Source organism: Cupressus sempervirens, chromosome 3 (assembly GCF_028749045.1).
Source record: "Cupressus sempervirens isolate cs-2001-9-10 chromosome 3, ASM2874904v1, whole genome shotgun sequence".
In the NCBI taxonomy this organism is placed as follows: domain Eukaryota; kingdom Viridiplantae; phylum Streptophyta; class Pinopsida; order Cupressales; family Cupressaceae; genus Cupressus; species Cupressus sempervirens.
In genome coordinates, this window is record NC_143120.1 from 1108995188 (window position 1) to 1109016626 (window position 21439).

At 36.3% G+C, this 21439-nt stretch overlaps 1 protein-coding gene across 1 annotated transcript in view; it reads right to left on the minus strand.

Annotated features, from left to right (window-relative positions):
• Window positions 1-21439, minus strand: part of LOC149570669 (adenine phosphoribosyltransferase 1-like) — a 98404-nt gene that overhangs the window by 69755 nt on the left and 7210 nt on the right. Inside the window, exon 3 of the mRNA XM_089823213.1 lies at window positions 4868-4960. Within this exon, the coding sequence (XP_089679339.1) occupies window positions 4868-4960 (93 nt within the window). The remainder of the gene's footprint in view (window positions 1-4867; window positions 4961-21439) is intronic.

Consider the following 21439-nt stretch of genomic DNA (forward strand, 5'->3'; position numbering starts at 1 on the left):
AAGAATCCTTTTTCATTTTAGTTTCTTGGATCATCAAAATATCTGGTCTCTGGTCTCTAATCAAATTCCTAATGATTTCCTGTTTATGGGCGCCATTTAGGCCCCTAATATTCCATGAGATGATCTTCATTTTTTACACTTGGAAAAGTCCTTCAGGGTGCTTTGGCACCCGTTCACCAAACACCTTCTGGTCTCCTCTTCTTTGGACTCCCTTTCTGATTTCCTACCTGCTTTGGTTGTAGAGCCCACATCTGGTTTGCAACTGCTCTTGGTCGCCGTCAGAGAAGCCTTGGACGGATCTTTGATTTGGTTCTTCCTAAGTATCTCTCCCTTCTTTTCGAACTTCAAGGATCTAGAAGCCTTATTAGCATTCCTTGGGGTGCTGTGAAGATCAACCCTTTGGTCCTGATCTTTCACCAAGTCCTCCTTATTTCCAGTTCTAGTCGCTACATCTCTGGTGGAGACCAAGTTTTCCTTTGGGTTCTGAAAGACGATAATTTCCTTATTTTCTCTTTCCTTGATCTCTTCCGTGGAGCCCAGAACCGTTTGTTCCTCAGTGGGGAGATGGTCCAAACCAGCCTCCTGAAGACCTTTCTACAAGAAATCCTTAACTCCCTCTTCTCCAGGCTTGAGGGTCCTTTCCTTGACCTGATCATCCCCTAACAGCTGGGGTTCGGTTGAAGGTAGAGAGGAATTGGGTCCAAACTTGAGTAGTTCTCCTTCTTTACTTGTCTTTCCCTGAAGTTCTAGGTTTGTCCTCTTTGGGGATTCTACTGCATGCTCGGTCTCCGAAGATAGGTCCTTCTGGCCTAGTGCAGAGGTCTTCTTTTTCCAAACCTTCTTCATCCTCAGTTGAGAAGAAGGGGGATTCTTCTTTCTAGTCAACTTAGATTTTGAGCATTGAAATGCCTTGTGACCGGTTTTTAGACAGTGAAAGCACCCAAAAGGAACACTTTCAAAGTCCAGCTGCTAGATATGGGTGCCAAGTTTGGACTGAAAACAAACCACTTCGGGCATATCCTCCGCTGGCCACTCCCTTGAAGACATCCTCATTCCTGAACTCCAAAGGTAGCTCTAGGAGTTTGACCCAAACCGGAACTTGCTGGAGGAAAGATTCGTTTAAGTCCAATTGGGACGACCATCTCTGAAGCATGAGGGTGGCCCTACCAAAGCTCCAAGGACTTTCACACAAGATGTCAACCATGTCCTCTTGACAGGTGAACTCAAAAGAGAGAAAACCTTTAGCCATTGCTGTGACACTGACCTGACCTTTCAAGCTCCATTTTTTTTTAGTGTAGGCCCGGATCACATCAATGTTTGGTCTTGGGCCAATAAACTTTCCGACGAGCGTTGAGGACATGGAGGCAATGCTATGATCAACAATCTCGTCTAGAATAGCGATAGTGCAAGATCCGATCCCTTTTCTAGACCTGACACAACCTTAACCAGAGGGAAAGAGGATTTACCTGATGGCTTGAATCCAAAGAGTGAGGCCCAACGCTTTGGGAGATTCCCTGGTATGTCCTCACGTGGGTGGGTCCCCATCTCTTGACTCCTCCCCGATGCCTGATATCAATTTTGTGAGTTGTTCAGTCATAATTGGGTGTAAAACTATAAGATTTAAATGAGAATCGTAGAAAGTGACTTCAGAAGAGCACAACCGATTCTATGCAATTTCTTTCTCTCATTTAAATATTACTTAGTATACACAAATATATCTGCAACTTTTTTTTTATTCCTAGTGTGGGCGTACTTCTTCGGGTGCTCATTTCTGCAATCAAATCACTTTTTTGGAAATAAATTGAGGATTAAAATTATTTAGGTTGCAAGTGACAAAAGACATGGTTATCCTATCCTAATTTGGTATCCACTTCTTTTAAAAAGTTTGGGAGATGCATCGATACTTTGGTTCATGCAATTAATCTGACCGGTGATCAATTGTAAAATCTACCTGCAAGCATAGATGTAGAACACTAACAAAAATGAATATAAACATATTTGCTAAATTTAAATACTCGTCCAACCGGTTCTCCTGTAAATTCAGGCTTCCTGGGACCAAGAGGACCCTCATCTGTCAGCAACTCCCTCGCAGCCTCTTCTTATGCCATCAAGCTTCTAATAAATGGGGAAGTCCATCCAGCTATTGGTTAGTGGCAGTTACCCTGGTGTTAAAGAGGCAATGTGAGCTGTTTGAGAATCAATAATTTTCACGTTTGTTGTATAGTTATCTTCTCCAGTTTAGTTTCTTTCAAAGTTCCCAAAAGCATATCATATTCCCAGTTAGTATTTGAATCGTCATTACACTTGCTGACCTCAGCAATGACAAACCACATCCCATCCTGGACGGTCGAATTCACCAAGTTAGAGATTAATCGCATCACCAAAACAATACTTTATTGTAATGATTCTAAATTCATATTTGGTACGAGTGAGTTTATTAATTGGTCAACAGAGATGGCAAAGCTGATCTCCCCCCTTTTCAACAGTGACGCCTTCAATGCAGAGTGCATTTATTTCTCTCAGCTGTGTAAACAAGTTGGTTGCAATGAACGGTAATGATTTTTCTGATGGTAGTCATTTTCATTTCTGGCTCTTACAACCGTAGTTCGACATATTTAGCCTGGCTTCTTCCATATGGAGAATGCCTACAGCGTAAATATCATGGCACACTTAGGGAGAACTTATATGGAGATTTGTTCCTATGATTATCACGACAAATAGTGATGAAGAAACAAATGATTTTAATAATATTTTATTTAATATAAAATAAAGGCCGTAAATATCGATTCTTGAAGATAGATAGTTATCAACGAAAAGATGAAAAGGTGTGATCTAAATAAAATCCGATATAAGGACTGAAGATCTACTTAAGTTGGCTAATGAAATAACAAATCATTATAAAAAGCGTCTTCCTTATGTTTGTGCAAATACAAAAAGGAAAAGTATAATTCTGAAGGGGCATGACTGTTTGTATTTGAAAAGGAAAGCCTTATAGTGGTAAGATATAAATAAGAAGAACCTTCATAAGAAAATATTTGAGATTAAAAAAGGGGAATGAAGAAGTAAAGTGTGCGGTGTAAGACAAGAATATGTAAGTGAAGAGTAATATAAAGGAATATATAATCAGACTTTTTATCTGATTTATATATTTATTTGAGAGAAAGAAAGTGTGAGTTATAAGAGCAGAGTATATACATTTAGCAGAGTATTTAAGTAGACAAGAGAATATATATTCAGGTTTTTATCTGATATACATTTTTGTAAAGAAAGAGTGAAAAGAAAAGTTGAGTATTATTGGCTAATTTCAAGAAGAGAGAAAAGTGTATAAACTTATATGAAGATAACAGGAGAATAGAGTGCAATAAAAATATCCATCGTCAGTTGATTAAGCGACATTGACAAGATGGAAAAGCAGTTTGTGTGTAGTGAGTTGGTGTTCACGATGACAGCAGTGGGAGTTGGAGCTTCCTGTAGGTCAGAGCCTACAAAGTGTGGGAGTTGGAGCTTCCAGTGAGTAGGTGCTCACAAACTTAGGGGTTGGAGCATCTAGTAGGTCGTAGCCTACAAATCGTTATAAGAGAACAAGTTCATATATATAAAGAAATTATTTGTCATGGTTTTCTCCCACATTGGGTTTCCACGTAAAATCTGTGTTATTGTGTTCATGTGCAAAATTGTTCATTTTAGCATTTGAAGTTAATTATTTGGATAAAAGTTTAAATTGGCAAATTTGTTAATATACTGATTCACCCCCACCCCCTTCTCAGTATATTCATGTGCTCTTCACTTTTCTTTCCATAATGTGCATTTCATTTAACAAACGAGCACATACTGAAGCTTGGATAAAGGTATTTTAAAAGAACAGAAAAAAATAGGTTCATTTCTAATTTCTTCTCGTAGAGCTTTGCATTCATCATCCTTTTTGAGCACCCTCAAACATTTCATATTAAAGATGTATGTTTGTCAGTGGAAGATTTTTTTGTTGAAATTTGATTTATCTATATATGCTTCAGCTAACAAAGGATATGTCTGCAAATTCTAACAATCAGCTCTAACATAATCTTCAATCTTTATTTCATCACATCGCTTACTAAGTGTACTTCAAAAAACCCAAAAGTAAATATTTCAACTTTGGGGAAAAGAAGAATACAAATGGCGAATCAATCCTACTTTCTTCCTTGCAAGTTATGATGTTATAATCTCCAGATGTTGCGACTACAGAAGGAAACGTGTTGGATTCTGTAATTGGATTTAGTAATGATAACTATTTGCACAGGGATTTGAAGAAATGTTATCCTCATCATCACTGAGGAAGGTTTATGATGAACCATTGCTGTCTAAACAATGCACACGATATACTTAAAGAGCGTTTTTTGATCAAGAAGCTAACCAACAGTTCTAAAAACTAAGAAATTTGAAATAGCTGTCAAGAGTGGGCAGATGTCTTCTTTCTCTTACAACATAATTCCCATCAAATAAGTCCACAGAGAGGTGAAAACACAAATATGGGACAATTGTTTATTGATCTGAGAATATTTCTTTGGAACTTAGAGAAGATGTAATTTTTTGTAAGTTCTAAATTCAATCCAAAGCAATTAAACCAAGTGATCCACCAAACAGAATAGATAAACAAAATACTTGATGAAATATTAATTTCCAAAAGTGGATTTTGAGATACATAGATCCTACGGCGACAACTTCCTAAAGCATTGGTTGGTGAACATATCCTAATGCATTTTATAAATTCAAGTATTACTTTTATGATGATAAATCTTGCATAGAAGTGAAGTAATCAAATCATATAAATGCAATAGCAATGACAACAGCTCCCTGCTTTGGTATTTTAAGAAAAAAGAACTAGAATTACCTGGCAACCTATTTGATTTTCTCATAGGCACAAATTTGGCTCCAATACCCAATGCAATAGGTGGGCCAAATATAAATCCTCTAGCTTCTATTCCTGCAATGTTTTACAAAAGCATTCTGTTTATACCACCACTGATGTCAAAAGTGGCCAAGAAAATTAAAACAAGACTGACAAGAGAAAACACCAATATTTTTTCCATATAATTATTCTTTGAAGACATTGAAAATTAGGCTTTCAAGAAGACAAATTGGGTCATCAATAAACATTAGTTATAGACGACAACAAACAATTATTTTTTATTCATCAGATTTCATCAGCATCCAAATTAATAGATTACAATTATTCTCTGTTCCACAGGACATGTACCCCAGGAATTTCCATTTATTCCTACACCAAAGACATTTTGAGGATGTGAGGGCAAGTAGCAAATATCCTGGGGTTCATCCCCAACAAAAAATGAAAATAAGCATTTCAAGTGCAGTGAAAAAAATGATGGCAAGAAACAGCAGGGAGCAGCTAGCCATCCCTAGGATGCCAAGGGAGGCATAGACGTCTCACAAAGAATGGCTAACTGTCCCCTTTGGCTAGGACTAATAAAGTTGGTCCTTCTAACACGGTTCTTGTAAAAAAGAGGGACAGCAGCCCACAAGGTCCCCCACACCCCTTTATGAAAAACCTGAACCTAATACAAAGACACCAACAATTAAAAACAACACACTCCCTCATTTCATATTTTGTGGTACGTAAACAAATAAAAAGAGTAATAGTTAGAAGAAAACAAAACAGCATCAAAAGTGTACCATTTGAGGTAAGTTTGCTATCAATAGTTTTCAGTTAAAATCAACAGCCAAGCAAGGGGGCTTTTAGTTTTTAGTTGTTGGTGGCTTTTGGTGCTATATTTTTTATAATGATGTCTTCTGTGGATTTCAGTTCTGAGTAATTATTTCTTTTTGCCTTTTTGTTTGGACCACTTTTGCCTCTATGGATAGTGATGTTGTGTTTTTTGGTGGCCAGTTGTCTACTGATAGTTTTTAAGGGTGCATCCTGTTGTTTTTGGTTAAGGATTGGTGCTGACTTTGGGGCTACACACATTTTGATTGCTTTCTCCTCCTTCACTGTTCCTATGGGGGTGAAAGAACCCCCTATTGAGGTGGATACCTTGTGAAAGAGGTTGCTTGTAACTTTATGTGGTCTTCTCTTAGTGGCTACTTGAACAAGGGTTGGAATTGTGTTAGGCACTTCCTTCGTTTGGTCTCTCCCTTTTTTGTTCCTATTGAGGTGGGCTTCTTTTTTAACTGAGGTGGAAAGGAGTATCATATAGGGGGAGTAGATTTTCTGTGTGCATGATTCTGTTTTTTATTGGATGGATTTGGGTGCCATTCTTTTATCCAATGTGAATGCTTTGTGAGCCTTTCAAAATTCAAGGTGTTGGTTGTTGCATGTCAAGGCCACAAAGGGCAAACAATCAATAGAAATACTAGACTTCCTTGAGAAGGCCGCTTAGAGAGCAAGAGGCCATGGAATCAACAACACAAAAACAAAGGTGTTGGTTGTTGCATGTCAAGGCCACAAAGGGTAAACAATCAATAGAAATACTAGACTTCCTTGAGAAGGCAGCTTAGAGAGCAAGAGGCCATGATTGGCCACTTTTAGTACAGAGGCCAAAGGGCCATTGGCAGCAGCACATAGCCAACAGCCCATAATGTAGGGCATACGAACGAGGGAACTTCGAAAGGCTCACCAATCATTCACATTGGATAAAAGAATGGTACCCAAATCCATCCAATAAGAACAGAATCACGCACACAGCAAATCTACTCCCCCTCTATGATACTCCTTTCCACCTCAGTTAAAAAAGAAGCCCACCTCAATATGAACAAAAAAGGAAGAGACCAAACGAAGGAAGTGCCTAACACAATTCCAGCCCTTGTTCAAGAAGCCACTAAGAGAAGACCACACAAAGTTACAAGCAACCTCTTTCACAAAGTCTCCACCTCAATGGGGTTTCTTTCACCCCCATAGGAACCATGAAAGAGGAGAAAGCAACCAAAATGTGTGTAGCCCACTAAAGCCATCAAAACACACACCAACTCAAGAGAGATGAGAATGGCCCAAATCCAGCACTAATCCTTAACTAAAAACAACAGGATGCACCCTTAAAAACTATCAGTAGATAACTGGCCACCAAAAAAATCAACATCACTATCCATAGAGGCAAAAGAGGTCCAAACAAAAAGGCAAAAAGAAATAAATACTCAGAACTGAAATCCACAGAAGACATCATTATAAAAATTCATAGCACCAAAAGCCACTAACAAGACCCAATAGATCCTATGTAGAGCACACCACCCCTGCTGTAATGTCCCCAATTTAGCAGGGCCCAGAAGCATGGTATGTCAGTTCATCATTGTGACCATCGTGAGATAACACTTAGATTTGAGGGTCTCAATTTGTGTGACTTTCCATTTATAGGAAGTCGGGTGATAGGGTTTCCATTTTTGGCAGTGCAGTTGTGTCACCCTGAATCCAAACTCTGTCAATATTTTATTGGACTTTAATAATGAGTTGCATATTGAAAGTTATTCATTAAGTCCAACTTAATAAATGACTTTATAAGCTTAATGTTCTAATTTGATGGTGTGTTGAAGAAGCCTCTTTAGTGAAAAGTGTGCACAAGAAGACTCTAGCCATTGAATTATAAAGGACTTGTTGTATTTAAAAGTTGAATATGCTTCCAAATGCAAAATCATAATTTAAGTGAAAAGTGTGAGCATGAATCCTTTCGATTGAAAGGTGTGAAGGAGAAGCTTTTTGGATTGAAATGTTATAAAAGCAATGATTTGTTAGAAAGCAATTCATTCCTTGATTGCTTTTTATTTTGTTTGAGTTTCTCTCCAACGGTTTGGATGCGGGGTTTGAGGAAATCTGAATTCCTCCTTTGCACTTTGCGCTAGTAAATGATCCAATGAATTGTAATTACCGCTGAAAGGTGTATTCGATCGATTGGTGCTAGGTATACCAATCTATTAATTCTGGTCTGCAATTTACATTCTGAATTTGAAGGTACTTACTAAGTTTACTTATTCGAGATTGTTGCAATTAGAAGCTGTCTGTGATGGCTCTTGTATGGGAGTATTATTTGCAAATTCTGACTGAAAATGTCACTAAGAAATGTCTATGTACGCCGCGGTTCCCTGTGTTGAAGCAGCATTTGATTTGGTACAGCTGCATTTGAAAATACAAGGGCATTTTATGACTTATCTGCTAGCTGCATCATACTACTAGCAGCATTTGCTGAAAGGGAGAAGTACTTGCTATTCAGTGGCATGGATTCATATAAATTGCTACAATAAATTCCAACGCCAACTATATCCAAGTTCATTTAGATTCTAAATTGCTCATCTAGAGTGTTTGTAATAATTGCAAAACTTATAATTGCAATTCATTATTATTGTGCTGGCATTCATAGTGATTTAATTTTCATGCCAATTGTATAAGCATTTCTTAAATTTAAAAAAGAAAGGCATATATACATTCAAAACCAAAAAAAATTGCAAAATCTTCTAAAACAAAATTCTTCAGCACTATTCTTGAGCGAGCCACTAGGGTTCTTACACCCACGGCCCACCAGGCCTTTTAGCACAAACCCATTTGGCCTTCCAAAAAAATAGATCCATTGAGAGCTCCAACAACCAAAAAAAAAGAGTTACCAATGACCACAAAGAAACCATAGTCAACCCTCCCAAAAAGAGCAGATCACAAGGTCTATCAAGATCATGTTGAGCATCATCCACCAAGAAGAAACCAAAAGCACTAAGGGCCTTCCTCCACAATCCTTCTTGCCTCTTCATCATGCATAGATACCAAACCAAAAGCATTTCCACAAGGAAGCAAAAAGAAAACAAGAGGGTCCACATAAAGAAGCTAAGAGCGCCGACATTAACAACTAAAGGCTCCACAAAGAAGTCCAAGCTAGGGTTGAATATCAAGAAAAGCCACAACCCCCACTCCCAACTTTTGCAGGAAAGGGGAACTCCACACACAAAACTACTAGAAACACTCTCCTAACTGCCTAATAACAACCAAGGGGGCAAAAGGCCAAGACAGAGGAATTGCCAAAAAAGGTCAACTATAAGAAAACGAATAAAGAGTAGAAAAAGACAACAACACTCCTTCCCACCATGACATTTCCAAGAATAGAGGCCACTCCAAAGATCCTCCAAAAGGATGCCAATACTGCAGAAAACACTACAAAAAACCCACGACCACCAGGCCACACCCAAAAGCAGCAACTCCAACTACCATAACTTTGAAAGCATCAAAAACACCTCTTCCACAAACATTGAAAACGTGTAAAATAGGGAACCAAATGTCATGTAGCCACCAATGGCTCTCGACCAAAGCCTTAGTCAAAGGAGATCAGAAAGATACAACTCCTCCCAATCCACCCACTAAGATCAGAAGGCATCATTGATATAAATGAGTGGCCAACGCAAAGCTTTAAACAAGGTCAAGGTCTCAAAGAAACCCACCAAAATAAATGTCACCACAAACCAAACACCAAATCAGGTTGCAACAAGGCTAGAAGTGCATAATGCATCAACTGCACAAAAATTGTGACAACCTTCTCCAAAGAACACAACTAGAGAAACTTTGGTAAAAATGCCCAACACAAGCCCACGGTGAGGGCATGAATGCACACAAAACAAGGAGGGGCAACAAAAATGCATTTGGTCCAACCTCAGCATCCATCACAACACAAGAAAGACTCTCCAAATAGCACAAGGAAAAATTGGAGCATAAACCTCCAAACACATGGTTGGGAGTAGCACCTGCGTCAACTGCTTTCACAACAATAATCATAATAGGAAAATCCAATGGGGTCATAGAAACCACATCAACATGACAAAGACACACAACCAAACCACATCAACATGATAAAGACACACAACCAAATCTAGAAGAAATTGAAACATAAGCAAAGACTAGAAGCACCCACAAACTATCAATGGTTATATACACAAATGATTTTGACTTTTTTTAATTTCTTTCAAGCTTTAATCACTTATGAGTATTTTTTGGTTGTTTTCTTCATGTTTATGCTTTCACCCATGTTTTTTAAACAATATGAACAACAATGAGGGCTGTGAAGATGAAAGATTGAGACTCGTCAAAAAACAAAAAGCCATAAAGGTATTACAGTTTTACAGTTTTATTAACGTGTGAGAGTGACGTAGGTACTTTGGGTTCACATACTCCATTTGAATATCCTTCTAATCTTCTAAAACGTTATGCAAAGGACTCATTCTATTAACACCTAACTTAGTTTAACCTAAATACACTTTATTCCACCATATTCAAGCCATTAATCAATAGTCATTATTTGTTTAGTTAATTTATCCCTTACCTTATTTCCCCACCTTAATTAAATAAATTTATATTTATTTAATTACGTCAACCTTAACCCCATAATTTTCCAATTAAATCAATAAATTAATTAGTACATAATCAATTAATTGATTTAGGTTAATTAATCCCTAATATTGTGTACATTTGACAAAACTGCGTTTTTTCAAATTTTGAAGCATAGACCTTGAATTTTGATCATGATGTAGATTTTGATTCATTTTTGACAAGAAATGATATCATGATACTATTTATACATCTTGTATTTGGAATATTCTTTTAGTGTATAAAATTGCAGAGATCATCGAGGACAATGAAACACAAAGGTAAATAGTATGTTACATCCCAAATTTTGGTCCAATTTTAAATGCTCCTTTATATAATGTTCATTAAAATTTCAAGTTCATCGAGGACGATGAAACACAAGCGGAATGGTATGTTACATTCCAATTTTTTACCCAATTTAAAATGTTTATATAGCCATTGAGGTTCCACGTGAAGTCAGTTGATAGTTAAAGTTTGTCACAATCATGTGAAATGGTAACATGGTTAATCATTATAATTTCATATGAAGATAAAATGCTAGTTAATCATTATGATGATATTTTAAAGCTATTTTGGGAAGTTGATTATTTATCATGAATTCATGGAAATTGAAAAGGCGGTTACCTGTTATGATCTTTTATTACTACTAACTTGTTATGGTAATATGATTTAATTGTAAAGAATTTCCTTGTAGGGAGCACGTCAAAGGGGTGGAAGCATTATCAGATAGTGGAAGCATTGTCAGGAAAAAATTAGGCACAAGGGCACCACCATCACTAAGCAAATAGGTGTGATTCTTGAATCATCATGGCTAAGGGTAAATGACTAGGCAAGCAAGAGTGTACATTGAACAATACCATGAGCTACTTGGATAACATATAAAACATTTAAATATTTAAACATAATCGAAATTCATACCTTTGATGATTTATGTTGGTATCCTCTTCTTTTCATTATATACATATATACATACACATATGTATAAAGGTATGATGCCACCATGGTATTAAATTACCCAAGCTCGTATCTATTGAAATAGGTATACATATATATATTTGCATAAACTTTCGAAGGATATGAAGATAAAATAAATTCTCCAAATTATGCACGTATATAGATGTGTTTCCTAATAGGTATAACCTTGGACACAATAATAGTATGATGACATCATTCGAAAATAATATATATATACATAATTATAGGTTATTCTTTTAATAAAGAGTCCTTCGAATTCTTTCTTTTAAAATTAGAACTCTCTATGAGAGACGATGAGTATACTTGGCGATTTTCCTTCTTTTGAATCTGTGAACCAAGAAGCCGATAATCCTCCTTGTAATTGCCATCAAGAGCCGTGGTTTCAATAGAAGTCTTCTATATTGTTTACATTTAAAAAGCTCGATAGTGGTCTTGCAGCGATCATTAATATTGTTTCCCTTCACCATTCCTCCTCATTTTCTTTCCCTTTCTGAATATGGCTGATATTGGAGTGAAACCGAGCTGTTGTTTCTGCTATTAAAGGGACTCGGCATACTAAAATCCGTGTTGGCAATCCAAACTTTTGAGAGCTGGCCATTCAAAATTAACCAAGATCCGATCCTTCATTGATCAAGTTATGTGAATAGTTTTTATTCTTTATTTTGGTATATTTATTGCATCTAAAAAATCTAGATGCAAGATAGTTTCAAGCATTTTCAATGATCAATGCTCGACTGTGAAATAAAATAAGACTATCGAATAGTTCATTCGATCAAGCTTAACAAGTTATCTAACCATGTTGAGTCTGAAACTGAATGCATATGTCATGTTATGATTCCATTTTTGAATCAACTTGTCTTTTATATCTAAATTATAATCCTCTAAATTTTCTTAAGGGAAGTCCTTGAGTCTTAAGGACAGCTCCATGCCAGTATTAAAATATTATTTTCCATCAGCTGAGTTTCAGCAAATGAATTGATATCCTCTACGAACAGACACCCAGGACTCACCCCAACTGGTTGGGCCAAGAGAGAGGGTGAAGAGGTGGAAAGGAAGTTCTGCAAAATCAAAGAACAAGAATCAAAATTGATATGATAACTTTATTTTTAAAGAACTAATCAATAAGCTCAAGTTTGTCCAATTTGTACCCTATTGCCAAGTCGAGTGGCGGAATTAAGAACCAAAATGCTCAATGGCTGGAAAAGGTGTTCCATGTCTATTCTGGGTAGGGAGGGTCTTTCTCGAATGAGATTTGTGGAGATATTTTGAAGGTCCGCGGTTGGGAGGTTAAGCCCCTAACAATGTTTCCCCTCTCCACAAGATGCCAAGACATGCACCAAACAAAGATGAGTTATGCATTCAAACATTTGTTGGTAACAAGTATTTTACTTTGATGATGTGTATACAAATAGAAGATATGATGAATTGATTTTTATCATCGATTCAGTTATTTCCTTTAATGAAAGTAACTGTTCTCGTCAATGTAATTGGTAACCAGTTAGATCAGTTGATCTTCCAACTAAACATGGAATATATCTATATGCAAAAGATAGGTTTATCTAATGGATTGTTATTTCAGTCTTCTATTTATGTGAATAATGAATATGAGCATATTTTCTAACTGAATGTTATTGCCATAGTTAGCAATGGAAGGAGAAGGGATAATACAATGGTATTTGATGCTCTAAATGATACAGTGGTATTTGATGCCCTAAATGATACATTGGTATTTGATGCCCTAAATAATACAATGGTATTTGATGCCCTAAATGATATAATGGTATTTGATGGTAATGGTGTTTTGATAAAGTGGTATAGCTATTTGTTACTAAGCGGCATATATGTATTAACTTGGGTTTTGCAAAAGCATCCTAGACAAATTTCGGTTTTGAATTCTACAGTATGTAGATTTTTCCCTTTGATAAAATCATTGATGGTGTTTTCAAATTGTTAGTTATGAAATTTTATGTTTAACTATTTTGTAACCATTAAACTCATTCACATAAACACAACTATTATAACTATCTTCCTATGAATATGAAGTATTAACTGTATTTCTTTGATATGATATGATATTAGTTAAGACTTTGGAAACGAGGATGTTACAGTAACTTAATTGTATTTGAATGATTTAAAAATATGCTCTGACCATGTTATTCTTCCTTGCAGGAGCGCAAAGAAGGGGGAAAGCATTAACAAAGAGGGAATAGGGCACGAGCACCAACCTACCACTAAGTTATCAAGTATTCCTCTAAACTGCTTGGATCAGGGAAAAAGCAGACTAGGGCAGACTAGATAATGCCAATTGTCCACCATGAGTTGACTACATCACCAAATGAAAAGATAAATATATATTTATATTTCACATGAACAAATAAGAGAAATAAAATTAATATCTTCAAATTTAACTTGGGAGATTTGCTCCATCTAATGTTGGATATGTTATGTTATAAATAATACCCATGGTACCTAGGTATATTTGTATGTATTTCACTATACATATATATGTATACATGTACCTTGAAGTAACACATATGTGCATACGTATACATTATGTGTATGTAGATACATGTGAATGTATATCTTAACGTAGTGCATATGTACGTGTATAAGAAACATGTGCAAGTACACTTAGATAATATGACTATGATCTATAATAGTGTGAGAGATGACCAAATACCAAAACAAATGAATTTATCTCATTAAGTCTAGCGGTCTCTTATGGTCCATTTAATATTTCGGCCACCTTATTATTCATATTTTTACCAAGATTTTGAACGCATGGCTTACCACCTTGTTATTCCACATGCAAATGTATCTCTCTTTGTCCACTCGATCACTAAGCTTGCATCTATATTTCTAGTGGATGCAGTCAAGAAAAGGTCGAACACAATGCTTGATTTAGTGACATATCCCTACAAGCATTCTACCAATTTTCCCTATCCATAATGATATTGTTTGTGCTCAATCAATATACACAAAACGGTGTCTTTGTAAGAAGACTTATTGGAAACCATTGATCATTGACAATCCAATTATTGCTCTACTAGCGTCTGCTGGTTTGTGCCTTCCATTTGAGTATCATTGGAGCTCGTGACTCAATCAGCAGAACAAACACAAGTGATATATAAATATTTTGCAGCCTTCTTGTCAAGTCAATTTTTCTGAAAAAATCATGTCATGCTTATGTTGGTAAACAGATTGTTCCTTTTACTCAACTCTTTAAATACCCAATATTTATGAACAATGGCTGATTACAATAGTTGGGAAACCGTAGCTGAATGACTAATTTTCCTCTATATTTACAGGTACAACTCCCTTGAGTTTATGATTTGCAGTGAATTTGTTTGTTCCTAATTCTAAAACGGGGTTTGTTCTTGACTAGAGAATAGGAGAGGAAAACCAAGATAGGCCTAGATAAGAACTAACTCAGGCTAGGATTTGGGTCTTTACACTAATCAAATTGTGAACTCATACATCTTATGAACCCACAGAATTTGATGATGCAGTAATGAAGTCTATTTATGGATTAGATACTTATCATAATGCTTTTAACTCTAGCATGCAAAGAAAAAGTTTAAGAAATAATGCAGGAAAGAATCTCTTTTAGCCTCTAATAATACTATGATTATCTTCGATTCGCTGTATTGAACAAGGGAACAAAACTCTGTTTGCTCATTATCTCAATTCAACTCAAAGAGATATCTTAAACTATGATAAACAATGGTACAATAAATAATTGATAGAAAACACATTCAATTTTTCTCTGCAACATGAAGTATTTCACACCAAAAATCAGCCGACCTTTCATTAATCTTTCAATTGGGTACATATAGGATTTTGAGATGACCGTTACAAAATGGAACTAAACCAGTCTAGTTCCATTTAGTTCCATGAAGCCTTTGAAGTTGAGGAGAAAGGATTCTTTGGAGCCAGGGAAATGAGCTTTGGAGCTTCAAATACCTTCTCCCCTTCAGATGTTTTCTTTGTTGCTTCATCTGAGTCCATAGATTCATTTTCACTACTCCCACCATATCCAAGATCAACCACGTGTATTTGGGGGCTACTTGGAAGGAGTAATGTGGCACTTATACATGGGATTGGACTGCTGTGGGGTGAGAGAGCCACCGTGAATGCACTATCCTTTAATTCTTTCGTTGCCTTCTTCTCAGCATCTATCTCCATCCCGATCACTTGCACTGAACCATCCTGACAAGTTTTATCAAGTGGGATGTTCTTGTCAGGAGGTTGATCACCTCCACCAGCTGGTTGAGCAAGTCCTTGAGTGAGAGGTAGGATTGTGTCTGAAGTACTTTTGTGAGAAGATGAAGTTGTTGCTACCTTCGAGGAGGACTAGGCAAATACGCCTTTGCTCCTACTTCGTCGTGTTGTGGTCCACTCAACCCACTTTTCGGTCCTCTTGTAGGATTAAGTGCCACATTACTCCTACCAAGTAGCCCCCAAATACAAGTGGTTGATCTTGGAGATGGTGGGAGTAGTGAAAGTGAATCTATGGAGTTAGATGAAGCAACAAAGAAAACATCTGAAGTGGAGAAGGTATCTAACGCTCCAAAGCTCATTTCCCTGGCTCCAAAGAATCCTTTCTCCTCAACTTCAAAGGCTTCATGGAACTAAATGGAACTAGACCGATACTCTTCAAGATGAAGAAAATGGATCTAAGGAAGGAGATCATGCGAACATGGTTCAAGCCACAAAGTGAAAAGAGCAAAGACCCCAAAACTTTGTTCAAGACCATTCTCAAACCAGAGATAATTTATATTATGGTTCTTCTGCATAGATTGAAAGGTGAAGTAAAAGCCTTGAATTTTATTGAGCAATACTTCTTTTTGGTTCAAGTCATATGCTCAGACACCCAATATATTGATTGGGCAGAAGAGGTAAGTGAGATTCTGTCCAATGCCCTCCAGGCAACCAAGTTTTACAATTCATTCTACATGTCTTCATTCTTGATTTACATGTTAGCTTCTTTGCAATTTTGGCCTAACCTTCCAAGATTAGAAAATTTTCCTAATGATGTTAAGTCCTATGAGTTGTACCCATGTCTCCAACTGTAGAATAGTTATCCAGATTATGTAAAAAGGTGAATGATGAATTTATTGTGAGAATTTGCAAGGAACTACAAGGATGCCCAAAAAGGAGATTCTCCCCCGAAGCCATGGCTATCATCAGCCAATTTGGTTGTTATTTCATTCAATTCTCATCTTTTTCTTATCTACGTCTTGCAGCTTTTGATGGATTTCCCCTGAAGTTGCCAAGATATCTGAGCGATATGATAGTGCTAATCGAGATTATCCGACAAGCTTTGCAAGTGAACGTCCTAAGCAGAAGCTTGAAGAAGAAGGCATATGAATTCCCTATGAAGGTTGAAGCTTTTAGTTGCGACACCCATTTAGATGCCAAGAACATGATCAAAGTTTTTGAGAAAATGCACAAGCTAGATATATATGAGGTCTTGAGGCCTATGTTCGACCCCAACACATATGGTAGAGATGTTCTGCAAAGTGGGAGTGTGATAAAGCATATCACCACAATTGAAGATTATTGGGCTGATTGCAAAGATGAATTCGAAAGCTGTAATCGAGCCTTTGCAAGATTGGTAGTTGATCAAGTTAAGATGTATAAGGTAAACATAGATGTCGATAGAGTTGAGGATGATGGCCAAAATATGAATAGCAATACTTATTTGACCAAGTTAAGGAATACTCCCATAAGCTCTCAACCTTTCGAAGTTGTTATAGAAGATCTAGACATAATGATGGCCAAAATCTACAAGAGGACCGGAAAGTGGGTCGAGTGGACCACAACATGGCGAAGTAGGAGCAAAGGCGTATCCGCCCAGTCCTCCCCAAAGGTAATAGCAACTTCATCTTCTCAAAGTAGTGCTTCATGCACAATCCTACCTCTCACTCAAGGACCCGCTCAACCAGCTGGTGGAGGTGATCAACCCCCTAACAAGAACATCCCACTTGATAAAACTTTTCAAGATGGTTTAGTGCCAATGATTGGGACGGAGACAATTGCCGAAAAGAAGAAGGCGGAAGAAGTAAAGGAAAATGCAGTCACGATGGCTCTGTCACCCCATAGCAATCCAATCCCATCTATAAGTGCCACATTACTCCTACCAAGTAGCCCACAAATACAAGTGGTTGATCTTGGAGATGGTGGGAGTAATGAAAGTGAAGCTACGAAGTCAGATGAAGCAACAAAGAAAACATCTGAAATGGAGAAGGTATCTAAAGCTCCAAAGCTCATTTCCCTGGCTCCAAAGAATCCTTTATCCTCAACTTCAAAGGCTTCATTGGAACGAAATGGAACTAGATCGAGATGATTCGAGGTCTTGATGATTCAAATAGCTCACATCTAAGCTTATGTGTATGCTTGCATGAGTTTATCAAGTTTGTGTGCAATGTCTGAAGTTACTATTGGTGTTGGATTTTGCATTTATGCATTAATAATTTGTACAAGTTTTAGTTTCCTTGAGTTGGTATCTGTGGATGTGTCGTGTTCTCGGCTGGGAATTTGGATGCTTGGAGGCATCGATAAGGCTTTCAAAACAGTGGCTTATTAGAGATCAATTCTTGTGCTTTAATATAAGAATTCTATGAGTATAATTTTTGTATAGTTCACATAACTGGAAATAGTATGCTCTTAGCATTAATACTTATAATGTATTGATGTTATTAATCTCCCTTGGTTGCAAGTTGCATCCTAAATGATGAGAGATTAATGAATTTCAAAATGTTGATTGCAATCATGGGGAGATATTTTGCATTTAGAGGGAGCTTGTGATTCAAAAGGAGATGTTCAATCTTAGAGGGACGTTTCATCATCTATCTTATTGTGTCGATCAAAGCCATCCCTATTGTGAGGGAATCTTTGTTGAGAGGGTATTTCAATCATTGTATGCATGATGGTAATAAGTTCCCTTATCTATGATAAGTTATTGATTTTGTAGGATTTTGAGACTCTTGATGCAAATGAGTCTCAGCTGTGATTTTCCTTCTTGATAATTATGGATTCTTATTTATGTGAAATAAATTAGAGTTACAAGGTCAACCTGATAACTCTTTCACTTATGAAAGATACATAGTGACAATCATGTAGAGAGAGTCCATAATGTCATCACGTTGAGAGATTCTGTGATATAGATGCCATGTAATTTATCCGTGAACATATCTATAACATGGCAATTTATTGATCACTGGAGAATCCATCTTAACATGGTTTACTCCCTCTTGATCAATATGATTGAGATCACTAAAGGTTGACTGAATCATATCCTCTATCTACTCCCTCTCTTTCAAGGTTGCCTCTAACGAAATGATAGATTCCCTCTAAATCTCAATCTCCTTCTTCCTACAATAACATTTTCAAAGGAAAAGATCAAGGCACATAATTCTTATAGTATGTATTGAATCAATATAAGATCTTTTCCAATAGAATATATTATAAAATTTGTTATAATGTATTGAATTTATAACTTATATATATATATATATATATATATATATATATATATATATATATATATATATATATTCCATCATTTACCCAAAAAAATTATTTACTTAGAGCAATGTTAAGAATTATCCCTATATATATAAAATAATAATCTCAACATAAAATTATAGTGATGTACCTTAGAGGCGGGGCCCTCATGTACCCGTCACCTGTACTTACCTCTTTGTAACGCCTTTCTTATTTATTTCTCTTTCTTCCTTTCGATGGCCATGTTTAAAAGGATCATGTTCAATATTTCATTTTTGTGTTGAATCCATCATGTAAACTCCCATGTATGCTCATTCAAGTTGTCTTTGTAATCATCTTGCAGACTGATTGAACTTACAGGGGTTATTGAAATCGTATAGCTTGGCACGATCACTCAACATACTTGGTGGTACCAAAAAATGCTCCTCCAAGCTACATATTGATCGTGCATACTAGGGAGTCCCCTTACTAAATGCAAGTTAAGAATCCACGAAGGGGAATTTACCTTGTTATTTAATTAACTATTTCCTATTCCATCGTCCCTTAAACCGTTTGGCTTACTTTCTTCCATGCAACGATTTAAGGGTTTTTTGACTTTCTCCAGTCGTGGACCTTTTTTTACCCTATGTCAAAGAAACATGTCACAATATTCCTTTCATGTCATGTACAATAGTTGTCGTGCCAAATACTATTGGATTTCAAAATGTTGTCTTCGAACAATATGAATTATATGTATGTTTTTCCTTGAATTTACATGTCTTCCCCACTACGTGTCATCCACCTGTCATTGGTACTCCTTCCTTTTCTATTAATATATCTTCTTAGCACATTAAATGAAATATAGAGCAAAATCGACATGTCAATTATCAAAATCGCTATTAAGAAAGAAAAACGAAACCCAAATAGTTGAGACTTTGAACCTCCCAAAACAGTCTATAAGAAGAACTCTATCCACACATCCACATAGAATCGAGCACAAAGTAATCACCGCCTTTGATATACATTTTACCATAATAAAAGCTCACAAAAGAATGTCATGGGCCTACGTACTGTAATTGCTTCAATGATTCAACAAACATATTTATGCTTTGTATTTCCTCCACCTTGTCATCCTTATAATTTCGATACGTGCTGCATAATTTTCATCCTTGCCAGAGACTAGGATGTACGAGATGTTGGAGGAATAATTTTTCAGTTTGCATGGAACTCCATTTCCTACGTCGACTTTATAATACAATGTTATTGAATTAGGATATCTCCATAAATTGATTCATATTCTTTTCCTCCATTGTATGAATTCTTTTCCATATCATTTCTATTATTTCTCACATTTGCAGCCTTGCTCTAATACCATGTTGAATAACACGAATTGTTTTTGCAAATGTAATTATATTGACATGTTATATATATGTTCCAAATGCAGATTTGGATCTCATATAAATATGAGAGGAGCATACATGTCTCCAAGGTTTAATCATCATTTAATTAATACATATATTTCATAATAATAATTAGTATAATATATATATATATATGTATGTATGTATGTATATATATTATATACTATACATAATAATATATATTATTATTACTTGAATATGCATATATATAGAAAATGATGATTTACCAATAATAACGATGTATCTCAAATCGAATTTATTCAATCGAAGCTACAACTTTAACATGTATCACGTTGAGAGTTTGTCATAAATTGTTGGGTGTAAACCTTACTAGCTTGTCATGTTGAGAGATTCCATGATAGCGTCATGTTGAGTGAGTTTGTGATGAAAGGGAATTGTGATTTTTGCAAGTTTGCATGTTGAGAGATCCCATGACAGCATCACATCGAGTGAGTCCATAATGAAAGGTGATTGTGATTTTTGTAGTTTCGTCATGTTAAGAGATTCCATGATAGCATCACATTGAGAGAATCTGTGATGAAAGTTGGTTGTGTTTCTTGCAGGGTTTTCATGTTGAGTGATTCCATGAGTTTTATAGGATCTATATGATAAGATTTTATCATTGACATTTTGGCTGCAGCCTTGTGTGACTGTTTAGCTAAAGATCTCTCTATCTCACTAGGAGGGAATGTTGGAGATTGTAGTTGTGATAGAGATCTTTATCTCTGGGCATTAATATTGTCATGGTCACCTTCAGCTGAAAAGGGCATTTATGATAAACTGTAATATCGAGACATGTGCCTTATGACATGCATTGAGGCATTCATATGGAAATACGAAGAGTCGTATTTTGGGAAATTAAAGAGACCTCCAATTGTAATGTGAAGAGTCTATCTTTATGTTATATATCGCATTAAGCGAAAGGCATCGTACACTTGAATTCTTATGATCTTTTGTTGTGTGGCTAGGTTTTTCCCTTCATTTTAGAAGGGTTTTCCTAGGGTAACTTATGGTGTTTGTTTTAGTTGTTACGTTTCCCTTATTGCTGTTTATCATTTATTTTTGGGCTAATTCCATCAAGATCATGATGCAATAATTTCTCATGTTGGTCCAATTGCACTCTGTCAAGCATTTGCAAGACAGTTCAACTAGGATCAAACTGTTATATCAGTCATACAAGGAGCTCATAGGGCTTACATTAGATCTCTGATTTTGCCTTATATATATTCACTTCTAG